Genomic DNA, 14,537 nt, shown 5'->3' with positions numbered 1-14,537 from the left:
GCTGCCTTGCATTACTAATGAGGGATTACGCCAAAAGGTTGACTCTGAGTTCTAAAACCTCAGGTGCTGTGTGCAGCTAGAAAGCCTGGGGTTTTTTCTTTCAGCTGCTTTATCCCATAACTGTATTCATTTGAACTTGAGTGCACAACGAACACTCACGCTTGTTGTAAGATGTCATCATAGTGAAGACCAGCAATTTGGTTTCAGTTCAGGGGGAAAGACTCCACTGAAATGAACATTGTGAGAAAACTCAATTTAATGGTACCTTGGAGTGTTTTCTTGTTTCCTATACTGCTGTTTTCATTACAAGGTAAGAACTTTCGTATTTTTACCTTCGTTCATCAGGTATCATTCCCTCTTAAAACTGAGATTGTTTCCTTTTGTGTGGGTTCTCAAGCATTTTGAAGTTGTTAGAATAGATATGTACTAAATAACATTCAGACAATTTTATTGAATTAAGAGTGTAGAGAATTGGTATGCTTAGTACTTTTAAATTTTTCTTCAATGGCTATTTAAATCATGCCTTTATCACAATTTGCTGTCATCCTTAACTCCTTTCTCAAACACGATTTGCAATTCTTTCCCATATGTAAGTTAAGCATTTGAAACTTTATACTAAAGTGAAATAGAATATTTAAACTCACTTCATGTCATTAAAATCTAAAAATCCAAAAAGTGTTTTTTAGGTCTAACTTTAACATTTGAGGTTATGAATTAATTTTCAATGTTTATAGCAAGTTTACCTATAAATTAAATTTTATTAATTTTTTTCTGTGGAGATGATATTTATTTATATACACTGTTTTCTTTTTTGATCCCTGAAAAAGGGTCTATGTTTTGGAGCTTATAGGGTGAATGGAGGAAATGACAGAGGTGGGAAAGACAGAGAAAAGTCACAATCTTTCCACCATAGCACCACTTAGCTCTCAAAGAGAAAGATGTAGAAACCTGTGCTGGGTCAGGGAGACACTAAGATTGGCTTGATCATTCTGTGACTATTATTATTATTATTATTATTATTATTATTATTATTATTATTTGCATCGTGTAAATCTACAGACATTGGCCACATTTTCGGGATTGTTGGTCGTGTCACGTGTACCACATATTTCATTAGTCAGAATCCACTAAAAAGAATAAAACTGCAGCGATTCTTAATCCACACTTTAGAATCTGGATAAAAAATGATTCACTAAAGAGCAGAACACAGACCAAGCTATCTGTACGTCTCGCAGTCTCACACCCTGTATTTATCTCTGACAGGATACATTTGTGCGTCATCAGTCTTAACAGAACCATCTGAGTGAGTATTTCTTTGTCTTATTGTCCTGAAACATCAAAGGATTGAGACTATGCCAAACTCAGTAGACAGGTCTGTCCATTTCTAAAATAACTAATGGAACACTGACAAAAAGTTTGAGATGTTCTTCTTTGAAATATTTCCAAACATTAGAGAAGATTGGGCATCTACTGTCCTGTTTGTGAGATGATCTTGGTGCTGTTTACTGCCTGTAGGCACGAAAGAGAAATTTCTTTCATTTCAAAGGTTTGTAAAGAAGTTGTATCTATTAACATATCTCTTTACATTTTTGTTATTGACATTTATTATTGGCTGCAAATGTATTATATTGTTAACATAAAGTAAAACCGATTTTAGGGATCAAATGGTTATAGTAAAAAATAATGAAAATAGTTTATACTACCTTGCTTAATGAAAAGCAGAATTGCAGTAATTTGATTTTTAAAGTATATCTTTATTGATAAATATGATATAAAATATGAAATTCCATAAAACAGATGTATAAGTTGGTGAATTAATGATTTGGTCTGATTAGCTGACACTAAATGTCCTTATATTTATATTAATCTACTTTTTAATGACATGGAACAGATGAAATTTGAATATTACATTTGGAACAGTAAGCGCACTGTTGGTAAATATCTACTTCGCCAGACTCATGAAGTCCCAGACAGAAAAAGCTATGCCTGTTGGTGCTATAACACAATACTATTTTGTTTATTTCTCAATCTCAAAGTTCCTTCCTAAGATTCAGTTTATATCAGAGCCTGGAGAGATTTGGGGACAGTCCCGAATTTTGTAAGCTGAGACAGCCCCACCACCCAAATCTCACCCTTCCAAAGAGGGGTGGGGTGCCCTTTAAATGTTAAACCAAGAAAGGCCTCTTTGATAAAGTGATGGAGATCAGGAGGAAAACACCAGCTCCCTCCTGGGAAAGGCTGTTCAGGTTGCCCAGGGGCCTCTGACTACACAAGTTCTTTGTGTTTTCTTGCAGAAGTGAGTTTCACAAAAATGAACAGAAAAGAGCTCTGTTAGCAGCACAGGTAGGTTATGCCTCAGATGGAGAGAGGCAGAGAAATAATTCATTCTGCTTTGGACTCTGCTGTCACTTCAACAATGAGACCTTTGTGGAGGGAATGAAATGCTCAAAACAAGACAGGAAGGAGCAGGGAGAAGCAAAGGCATTTCTCTGCGACTTTTATTTTATTAAAACCCTCAAATATATTCTCAGCTCACATTGATTTGTTTGGAATGAAGCACCTTTTCTCTCTCTCTCTCTCTCTCTCTCTCTCTCTCTCTCTCTTCCATTCATCTCAGCATAGCGTTCAATGTCCATGGTGATTGGATATTATCTACTTGGTAGAACATTTGAGTGATTTAGAAGTTAATCCCAATATTGGGTAGCAATAAGGCAAACACACATAAGGAATGGAGAAAGACTGAAATGATCTAAATTAAATACAGCAAAAGAACACTAGACATATCCTGATGTACTGATGGACTGCTTTCATGTTTTCTAAAATATCCAAATTATGGGTATTTCTGAAGAGCAGTACACTGTTAAATTTGAGAACTTGTTGCCTGCCTCCTCTTATATACAAAGGACATTGGATAACATGATTGAATTATCATCAGAATTGGAATTTTCAAATGCATGAGCCTTAGAAAATATCTCCCTATGACAGATAGTAAATTAGAGATTTAATATGGGAAAGAAAGTTTTTTTTTTTTTTTTAAAGAAGTGATATGATTTGAGTATTTATGTAGTTAACACCTTACATGCTCAAGGGAGCCTTTGACAAATGCTAAAATGCAAAATATTTTTTAATTTAAAATTATTTTGAATTATGTTTAGATGTGTGTGGGTATGTGCACCTGGATCTGAAGCATAGGATCCCAAGGAGTTGGAGTTACAGGTGGTTGTGAGTAATCGGATGTGGGTACTAGGAACTGAATTCAGGTCTTCTGGGAGAGCAGCAAGTGCTCTTAACCAGTAAGCCATGTCTTTAACCCCTGAAATAAAGTTGTAATAAGTATTTCCTGATAGGAACCTTTATGTGTATATTTTATTGTAGTAACTGAAGAGAACAAGTAGATGGAGAAGACAAATATGGTACAATATTATGACAGTTGAGATGACAAAACAAATGCATTTTTTGATTGATGTTAGAGTTTTCTGTTTGTATGTTTATATATTTGGTGTGTTTGTGTGTGTGCAAGTGCATTCACATGTACAAATGCACACTTGCACTGTGGAGGCCAGAGTTTGATGTCTTCTTCTATTGCTCTATGCTTCATCTTTTGAGACAAGAGTCTTTCATTAAACCTGGAATTTTCTGGTCAATGAACTCTAGGACCTTCTCTACTTACTGCTAGAATTCCAGTCATGAGGCACTGTATCTGGTTTTAAAAAAAAAACAATGTTTTTATCATTTCCTTGAGAATTTTATGACACATATTAATCATATTTCATCTCATCTCCAAGCATCTCCCATATCCACCCACCTTCTCATGCTTCTCCCAAATCGGTGTGCCTCTTTTTTTCACATTTTCTTTTAAAATTTTTTTAAAAAATTATTTTTATTTATTACAATTTATTCACTTTGTATCCCAGCTGTAGCCCCACCCTTGTCCCCTCTCAATCCCACTCCCCCTCCCTCCCTCATCTCCTCCCATGCCAAATGGGTTCCCTAGTAAGGGGAACAAGGGCTGTCTTTGATATGAGCTCAGTGGCTGGCTCTTTGATCACCTCCCTCAGATGGGGGAGCAGCCTTACCAGTCCACAGAGGAAGACAGTGCAGCTAGTCCTGATGAGACCTGATAGGCTAGGGGAAGAAGATGCATCTCTTTGATTTTTATAAGTACCCACCCAGTCCAGTTTGTGTTACCCATGAACTTAGTGTGCAATCATCCACTGGAGAATGATTTACAGGAGCCAATCTTGTAAAGAAAACTGGCTCTTCCTCTTCCAGAAGGCATTATCAGTCAGCATTCCTCAGCTAATGACGGCAGTGCATAATCTCCTGCAAATTTCATGTGGGACTGTTGACTGGCTTTATCTTATGCTGGTCTTATTGAGACAACCACAGCTAATCCGAATTCATGAGTGCAGTGGTTCTGTCATCTCTAGAAGATACTGTTTCAGTTCAGTCATTCCTGATCTTTGGCTCTTACAATCTTTTGGCACATCCTTCCTTGATGGTCCCTAAACGTTGGTAGTGGAGTAACACACATGATTCATTTGTGACATGGCACGCCATAGACACTCAGTCTTTGTGCTTTGATTAGTTGTGCATTAATCACCATCCGATTCATAAAGAAAATTCTCCGAGAGATGAACTAATCTATAAATATAGAGATATGAGTTTAGACGGCAGTTTGATACTGTGTTTATTCAGCAAAATGATAGCAATAGGTTCAACTATGGGGCTTGTGAGCCACCCAACCATTGTTTCGTGGACAGATTTTCAGTACTAGACATGTGTTTCCTCACACAGGCCTTAAATCTAATCAGGAAAATCGGAAAATGCGTGGCGGACCCTGTAACATGTGTGCCAGTACTGTGCCCACAGGTCCATCATGACACTCAGACCACTACTGTAGTTTACAGCCAGATAAGTTACCAACAGATAACTTCCCTGATCCCCTGCACCTGCTTGGCACCTTTTGGCACAACGAAAGCCAGACAACAGAGAAGAAGCTTTCTGCTGCTCAATACCACTTTGATTTCTTCTTGTCTGGTGACAAAGTTTGTTGTACATGGCTTTGACCCTTTCTGTGGATGTTGGAGACCCTTATGCTTCCACAGCAATTGCTTTATCCACTGAATCATTTTCCTTGTCATAGAGGGTTTTTTTTTAATTTTTATTTTTTCTTGTTTTTTTTTTAATTTTTATTTTTTCTTAAAAAAAAAAAACCTAGGATGTCAGTGGAAACAATATTTCAGTTTAAGGAGTATTTTGTATTAGAGAAGTGGCAGTATGAGGATTGTAAGTTTGAGGCTAGCCTGGGCTATATTGTGAGACCCCGCCAGAGAACAAAACAAACCCTCCAAAAGGATGCTTTCTGTGGAAAAATTATTATATATCATGTGAAGCAGTTAAAATGAGTTCTCTGTGATAATTTTGAAAAACATACTTGCCAATAGATCATATTAACCACAAAAAGCAATCTGTGTAACTCAGTAGAAAATCTGTTGACTGAAAAACAGAACAAAACAAAACAAAACAAAAAACTTTTATTCAGGTGAAAACTCTAGATTGAAAAACTTGTGCAAACCATCTGTCCCCTACGGGTGCATATAAAGACCTCTGCCGAGGGCATTGAACCACTGTGCATTTACATGCCATCAGGATCTGTGTAATCTACTAGGAGTTAGGGTAATGCCTCTCCTCTGTTACTAAGGAGGAATGCATTTGTTTTGCCTTGGTGCCCATTTTCAGCAGGATGAAGAACAGGGGACTCATGCTTCTGTTTCCTATAGCCAGGGAACATGTGTCAAGATCATTTAATGTCGATTGTTTTCAAGGGAGAAATGTGTCAGGGAACAATGAGGTCATGGTCATGCAGTACACTGCTTAGAAATAGCCTTTATGGCCAGTTGTGCTCAGTTCATTCCTCTTCGGTAAGCAAATAGCACTGATGGATGGATAATTGTCTTCAGAAATATGCTGGCAGTGACGTAAGCAAGCGAAGCTTAGGCAGAGGCTTCTATAAATGGCATGCATGTAAGTGTCCCAGTGATTTCCCTATGCAGGGCACATCTCTGTGGTGCCAAGCACCCTGGAGATGCAATCAGGAAGGAGAAAGAGCCGATTGTGCTCTCTCATCAGTTATGTGAATATGTGTACCTACTGCCACATTCTCTGGATTGCATCCCATAATTCTTTTGAAGCAGGCACTGAGACCAAGGCTTAGGTGAACAGTTTTTGGAAAACACACAAAGGAGGGTCAGACAAAAGTGAGAGGAGAAAGGGGGAAAATTCACTACAGGGCATGTTACTGGGTGGCTTCTTGCTATAAGCATCTGGAGCTTGGTCTTATTGGGAACATGATGAAGAAGTGTGTAGCCTGTCACCCCTGTTTCAGCAAGGGACAGGGAAACTGGCATAGTTATCATCCAACAATTTCTGATTCTCTACTGATCAAAGAGAGGAGCTTGTGTATCTTAGCTATCCTAAAACCCTACTTGGACTTTGATCTCAGGCAGAGATAGAAGTCTGGGCTTGGAGCTGGAGGCTAGCATGTCCCCAGAAACCCTGTTGAATATAAAATGAGCTGAAAAGACATCGCTAGAGTTTGCTTTAGTCACAGTACTCAGCACCATAAGAGGCAGATTCCCATTTGAATAATAGCATTTTTTTCCAGTTCAGTTCTTATTGCTGACACACCAGAAGTCATGTTTTATACGTGTCAACAGAATAGTCATGCTTATAATTTAGAAATGTCATGTCTTCAGGGATCTGTAAAGAAATCATTTCTGTTCAAATGGCTCATTGAATCCACGTCACCATGAATTATTTGATGTTATGTGCATAACATAAAACTGAAAATGCCCCACACAGAAAAGCAGCACATCACTGTAAGTTCAGATATGCTCCAAAGCTAAGACTGAGTGTGAAACTTCACACTGTGAAATGCTTTATTGTGCTGGATAAACAGAAGGAATGGTAAGTTGTTGGGAAGTTAAGTGGTCACTGGGATTTCTTGAGAGTAGGTCAGAATTGAGTGGAATAGAAAACAAATGTGTGCATTTGCCTTAGTCCTGTGTAATTCAGTATATTACTTTTAAAATTACATTCAAATTATTTTGCATTTTTTAGTTTTTTGAAAATAGCCCTTGCTGTGCTGAAACTCACTCTATAGACCAGGCTGGCCTCAAACTCACAGAGATCTGCCTGCCTCTGTCTCCTGAGTGCTAGGATTAGAGGCGTGTGCTACCATCACCCGGCTTATATATTTATATATTTAGTGTTTATGTGTGTATGTGTGTGTGTGTGGGTGTGTAACTGCATGAGTATATGTGTGTGTGTGAGTGTGTGTGTTCTTATGCCGTGGCATGCACATGGATGTCAGAAGACAACATTTGGGAGTCTCTTCCTTTTTTCCATCAGGTGGTCCTGAAAATTCAATTTCGGTCTTGATACTTTGCCTACTGAGTGATCTTGATGGCCCCTATATTTCATTTTCACTTAGGAATAGTAAGAAGCCAGAGCCTATCATCTGTATTAATAAACTGTTAATTATTTCACCTGATCCCTATGATTCCATAAGGGAGATACTGTTATTCCCTTTATTTTATTGGCAACCGAGGCTACATGGACTAGGTAATTTGTTCAAGTTCTTAGGCCAGTGTGAGGCAGAGTTGAAGTCACTATACTTTCATCAAAGATCAGAGATTTGAGGGACTGGTTCCCATTGCAAAGATATGCATAAGTTATTTCAGAGCCAAAGTACTTTGAAGATGGCGTGTGTTCAGAGATGCTGATGTCTATTTGACTTAGGCAGCAGAAAACAGTATGGTGGAAGAGAAAATTAAACTTGACATCATGGTGGGCCCACAGACATGAACTGCTGAGGATTACTTATTTGAAGACTGGGCAAGTAAAAATGGAAGAGGCTGAGCAGGGAGACCAAAACATGGACCAGTTTGTGAGGAGGAAATAATGAATGTCTGAACTTGGAGCCATGGTATGGGGGAAGGAGTTTAGACCTGACTCTTTAAGAGTCTTCACCAAATGAGAGAATATACGAGCAGGATCATGTAACATGGGGTGAGTTCTCCTGTTCAAAGAACATACTGAGGGGCTAGGGAGATGGATTACGCTGCCTGCCAGGAAAGCAGGTAGTTTAAATCTCCAGTAAAAGAGCCAGGCATGACCTTTTACCGCTAATTCCAGATGGGGAGATTGGAGACAGGAAGATCCTTGGAGGTGACTGGATAGTCAGCTTAACCAAATCCTTGGTCAGCCTCTGGACTCCATAGGCAAATGCACATTCCTCCGTGTACATTCACGAACAAGTACACACATGCATTGTACACACACAAACACACACATACGGAAAAAAAATACTGAAATGGAAAATGCTTAAATCCAGCTTCTTGTGTGTGAGAATGACCATTAGAATTAGAGAAGAAAGACCTTGTTTCTTACATCAATCATCATTCTTATCTTGAATGCTCCTCCAGTTTCCCTAAATATCACCAGCCACTTAATATGATAATCATGTGGAAAAGTTTGAGTGTATGTCTTCAGGTGAATATAAAGTGCTATGGGTAACGATATGATCCTGAACCATATATGCAATTGGAATTGAGTTGGACTGATAATCTGTAAATGATTGCTTTAGTAATATATAATTATTTACAGTATGTCTTAAATCACACTATGTCATAAAGATTGTTTAAAGCAGTATCAGTTTCCTTATTGCTAAACCTTTTGTCGTAGATGCTACTCTGAAAGCTTAGAGGACAGTGTTTTTTTTAATTAATTAATTTTTTAATATATTACAGCTTATTCCCTTTGTATACCAACTATAGTCCCTCCGTCATCTCCTCCCAATCCCACCCTCCTTCTCTCATCTCCTCCCATGCCCCTCTCCAAGTCTACTGATAGGGAAGGTCCTCCTCCCCTTCCCTCTGACCTTAGCCTATCAGGCCTCATCAGGACTGGCTGAATTGTCTTCCTCTGTGGCCTGATAAGGCTGTTCCCTGCTCAGGGGGAGGTGATCAAAGAGCCAGCCACTGAGTTCATGTCAGAGAAAGTCCCTGTTCCCCTTACTAGGGTACCCACTTGGATATTGAGCTACCTTGGGTTACATCTGAACAGGGGTTCTAGGTTATATCCATGAGTGAACCTTGGTTGGAGTATCAGTTTCAGAAAAGACCCCTGTGCCCAGAATCTTTGGTTCTGTTGGTCTCCTTGTGGAGCTCCTGTCCCCTCTAGGTCTTTCTATCTCCCCCTTCTTTCATAAGATTCAGTGGTTAACTCTGTTGTACTACACAGTGAAACAGATGTCATTCCTGTTCCCATTTTACAGATGAACATATAGAGGTATTAAGCTGATAAGAAATATGTCTAAGTAGGAGTAAATGGTCAGATGGTGTTTTCGTGACTGGTGTTTTCAGTCTGATGTGCAGACAGGTCATTGCCGACTGTTGGAATATCAGCTCTGTGTACCCTATCTCCTATTCACTTGTACCTGAAAATGTCAGAGAACTCTTACTTTTGTATGCAAAGAATCAGGTAATACAAATACAGTTCTTTTTCAGGACTCCTTTCACAAAGGGATGGCAGACTGGGGTAGGAGCAAGGGAGTGAGGGCTCAGAAGACAAATGCCTTGTCCAACTTGCTGAAGAGACAAAAAAGAAGGCTTGAGGCCAGCTCTTCCGACCATCTCCCCAGGGGAACCCTTTCTGCTTCACTGCTTCAGTCTCCATAATAGAAAGATACTTAAGTCAGCACTTTATATTTTCTGTATTTATAAATGCTTTCCAGAACTTTTCCACTTGCACATTTGGCTTATGCTAAATAAATGAACTAATTTGCATTTTTATCTCTCTTTTAAAGTTTGAAGCAACCTCTCCAAGATATTTCTTCCATGACACTATTAATTGGGGTGAGAGTAAAATAAAAGGTCAGTGTGGGTAGCTATTCTTTTGCATATATTTTTCTGAGCTGATCCTTTGAGGAGGGTATATTAAACCCATTCTTGATTGCTTCATATATACAGGGCAGGTACTGAACCAGTGTGGTAATACTAGCAATTATTTAAGTTCATGTTCTATACAAATCCAAATTATTCTTAGAAATGGCCAGGACTCAAACATTTAGATGAAGCTGACAACAGCGTGACTGAAGAAAATACCAAAGGGTATCGGGTGTTTTTTTGTTTTATCTTTTGTTCCGAATCAATAAGTCTATTCCCTATGTGCAGTTTGTCTTAGCAGTTTACCGTTTTTGTTGAGCAGAAAAATGGATGGTGGCTTAAAATGCAAAGAAGCAGAAGTAACTCTTATTTAAAGTCACAGTGATTCTTTTTAGATTTAGTTGCTACTTGCTTTCAGGAGAGTAAACAGCTTTGTAAATACATTTTTTAAAAACCTGTGTTTGTTTATCTAAATATTTAGACACCTACCCTCTGGAAAAATTAAGACTACTTGATCCAATGTAAATTGTAGGGACAGGTATCTCTTAAAGAAAACCAAACTGCTTGTAACTTTCCAAAAAAAATTTTTTTTCACCTGTAGTTTGCTTTAAGTTAAAACAGTTCCTTTTTATTACTCACCTGAAATTTACCTGGAGATCTGTAGGCTTTGAAATGTAAAGAGATATCAGTGGATATTTAGGGGGAAAATAAAAACGGGACTTTGTGTTCGTGTTTGGCAGACATTTTTGTTTTTACAGTTAGGTAAGTGTCTTTACCAACGGGACGGCTTCCAGACAGGCCCAGCTTCTTTAGCAGTATTTCACCATGACTCAAAGATATTCTCTGCTTCTGATGTGTAACTGATGTGCTTTCAGCCTGAGCTTTGCCAGTTACCATTGTCTATTCCTTAAGAGATGAAACGTTTCCACTAGAATTCATTTGCCTTCTCAAACTCGTTCAGGTGATGCCATTGAAATTAGGGAAAACTTACAGCAATTTGCTTCTTCTTTTTAATGTATTTATTTGGGGCAAGTTTTCTTTCCACTAAAAAGTATTTTTTGGAGGGGGAGGGGGAACAGCCAGAAGTGTCTTTTGCTTCTGCCTTATATTTGTCAAGCATTGGTTTCCGAAGGCTGAGTCATTTATAACCGAACCTCAGTATTAATGGGCAAACTTCTAACAAAACGTGTCACCCTTCTCATGGAAGGTAGGAGCTTCTCTTTGGGTTTTATGCTTTGCTCGAGCCCTTACTGAAATGAGTGAGGTCTGAGTTATTCTTCAGTACAGCGCTTGCTCCTGGAGAAAGGGCTGGTGGGAAGGGTTCCAAACTTGGTGCAGGGAATCATCTACAGCTTGGGTATTTCTGGTTCTCATCATCTGGGACAAGGATTCCTTACATGGGAACTTGACCTTTCAATTGCTCGAAGGAGGCTAACCTTTTCTCTCAAAGTACTTTGAGATGTGAAAGCCTGTCTTTTTTGCTTCAGAGCACACATAATGAAATGAATAGATAGAGATTTGATGGCTTAATTCTTTAGCACCGCAAGGCAAGAGGCCCGGATTCTGTTTAAGTTAATGGTGTTACAGTTAGTCTAAGCTAGATCATGACATATTGTGTTTATACGAGCTGATTCTTGCCAGAAGATAAGTTATTATTTTGCCCCTCAGGTTCTTGTCCTCATGAATGCCTTAACGGGGCTTTCTGTTCTAAGACGGGTACGTGTGACTGTCAAATATTCCAAGCTCTTGGGACAAGGTGCCAGATTGGTAAGTTTCAGGCATATTTATGAAAGAATTATGGGACATGAAAGAGAACATTAAGTCATGATTTGCTTGGAAGTATTCATCTTCTGAGATTTGGGACATTAACTAGAGCACTCAAAATTTATTTTCATCAATTTGAAGTAATTTAGAAACATTGTAAAAGAAAATAGATGTATCAGCTTTCTTTTCCCACCAATCTCTATTTCCTCAAGTATTTTTTTTCTTTTTACTTTCTTTTGCAGTAGCTCAGTAGGACCATCTTTTCACTTATGTCTCTCTTTTACTTAGTATATGTTTTACTTGATGCATTTCTTTTTTATATATATATAGTTAGCTGCACATTCACTATATAGATTAGAAAAAGTACTGAGAAGTCTTCAGGCACTGGGGATTATTTTTCTTTTTGAAATATTTTTATCCACAGTGTTTAAGGTGGGTCTTAGGTTAATAGTTATCAATAGATAATAACTTCTAGGGTCTCAGGATTGGGAAGAATGGATGTGAGAGAAAATCACTTCACACCCCAGAGCCAGGTACAAGCTGATGGATGACTCATTTTCAGAGACTATTCTCGGGAGGCTGTCTTTCTGCTGTCTGACCATGCTCTCTTTTTTCCACTCTCTGAAGCAGAGTCAATCCCAGTCTTATACTGTTAAATCATTCTTTATACATTTTTTTCCTACATGATCAAACCCCTTTTTGTCTTTCCCTAAAATATTGGCTTTTCCCCCAAAGAGCCACAAATAAGAATAAGCAGAACATAGCAGGCTGGACTCTACATACATGGTGCAGTGATTGTATCCAAGAACTCACGGAACAGCATATAGCAAGTTGTGCTCTACGTATACCGTGCAGTGGCTACAATGCAAGCAAGCAAGCTTTTCTCAGCTAAACCTCTACATCATAGGTCCTCTGGGCAAAATCTTGTGCTTACAATAAGTGACGTAAGAACAAGGAGGTGCTAAGCAAACTAGAGTATTCTTAATTTTCAGCGGCTGTTTGTAGCTGAGCAAGTTCTTTCTGAGCTCTTTCTAAACATCTTTCATAATAGGAGTGACCTTTCAGAGGGTTTCTAGCCCCTGCTCACAAACTATACAGAGCTCCCGCAATCTCTTTATTGTATATCAAGGAGTCCTGTCCATATGACCAAGTCATTCTAGAAAAGGAAGTGAGTATGAGTTCAGTAGCTTCTCTAGGGCCTCATTTCTTCCTGACGGCAGCCATCTGGGGCTGAGTGTGAAAACTCAAACAATCCCTGATATTGTTTGATATCTGTAAGCTGACTAAAGTTCTTCAGGGAACAACTGGCATAAAAGGCCTCTATAAATTCAATTTCTTGTTCAGATAATTCAGGGTTCACTGCCTTTACAGCCAGGAGAAATGCTTCCTCCATAGTGGTTGTTTCTGAGCCATTTCCTTCTCCCCCATATCCGCCTAAAAATCTTACCAATTGCATTGGACTAGAGTTGATTAGAGGAAAAAGATGGAGTCATAGTAAGAAACAAATCAGGCAGAAATATAGGAAAAAGCAACGCCATTTGTGGACTAGTAAGCCAGAGATGTTTTCTCCAGGGCGGCGATGCTCCAGCAGCCGGAACTGTGTCAAGCAGCTGCTTTCACAAGCATGTCATACCTGACAAATAACCAATATTTTTTTTTACCATTTGCAAGAGTATCTGCTAAGCACAGGGCAGGGTGTATTTGTGAATAATACAGACACACTTCTGCAACCAATGATGCATAATGGATAAGCACTACCCAAACCTGAGTGTTCTAAAAGAAAGGCAGGATGTAAGATGTGCTGTCAGGGAAGACTGCCTGCAAAATGAAACATTCTATGTTTTTTTCCTGAGTGGACCAAGGTTGGCCTGCGCTAACAAATGTAGGTAAAGGTGTCAAAAGAAGATACTAACGTTCTCCCTTATCTGTTTGGTTTCGGTGAAATATATAAAAACCCACTTAGTGACTTTGTTGTTTTTGTTTTGTTTTTTTTTTTTTTTTTTTGCAACTGTTATTGCTTCTTACATTATTATAAAGTGAAGCATTTAAAAGGTAAAAAACTGAGGGATGGAAAGACGACTCAGCAGGGAAAAGGTTTTGTTGTCATGCATCATGAACCCACAGATTTCCAGGGAGAAACAAAGAAGCAACTCCACAAAATTGTCCTTAGACACCTGCTTGCCATGACCCACTGTGACCCACACACATCACAGCCACGATAACAATGATAGGTAGCATAAATAAAAGCAAAACAGAGTAGCAGGTTATCTGAGGAGAGGCAGGATCATAATAGATGAAGCTCTTTGATTTAAAACAAATATTGTTTGAAATTTCACCAGTTTGAGGTCATCATTTTCAAGATTCCAGGAAACTCTGAATGACTAATGCTTCCAGTTCCATTTTCCAGGCATGTATAAACATGATTTTTTTGATCATCATTTATTTTTCTCTTTGGAAACTATAAGGACATTAAAAAAAAAGACTTATGAAGAATGGAGCATTCTCCTGTTGCCCAGGTTGTTTTAGAATATTCCATGATGGCCTTTCTTTTCTGAGTCATTCATTTGCATTATTGTCGTTACCATCTTGTATTATCTTCCTTACTTTTCCTTTCTTCTGGATCTTTCTCTTGGAAACAACAGTTAGGGGAATTTCTAGCATAAGTCCTTTCCTCAGAGAAACGTGGAGAGTTGGTTTTCTTTAAGGAATCAGATGGTTTTTAAGAGTAGCACATGGTTCAATGCTATTTGTTTCTTTCTGTGATGTGGACCATACCAAGGGGAACAATACTTAATTCAGTGAAAAATTATAATTACTTATTGC

General features: G+C 38.6%; 1 protein-coding gene across 1 annotated transcript in view; it reads left to right on the top strand.

Annotated features, from left to right (window-relative positions):
• The first annotated feature begins 231 nt into the window (after positions 1-231).
• Otogl (otogelin like) overlaps positions 232-14,537 on the top strand; it is a 163,489-nt gene continuing 149,183 nt past the window's right edge. The window contains exons 1-5 of the mRNA XM_055626081.1: positions 232-310; positions 1,264-1,303; positions 2,295-2,343; positions 9,872-9,938; positions 11,619-11,717. Coding sequence (XP_055482056.1) covers positions 232-310; positions 1,264-1,303; positions 2,295-2,343; positions 9,872-9,938; positions 11,619-11,717 — 334 coding nt within the window. The remainder of the gene's footprint in view (positions 311-1,263; positions 1,304-2,294; positions 2,344-9,871; positions 9,939-11,618; positions 11,718-14,537) is intronic.

This window comes from Psammomys obesus, unplaced genomic scaffold (assembly GCF_907164565.1).
Source record: "Psammomys obesus unplaced genomic scaffold, mPsaObe1.curated_primary_1811, whole genome shotgun sequence".
Lineage (NCBI taxonomy): Eukaryota > Metazoa > Chordata > Mammalia > Rodentia > Muridae > Psammomys > Psammomys obesus.
Note: the sequence above shows the minus strand (reverse complement) of the source record. Positions and strands in the feature narration are given on the sequence as shown.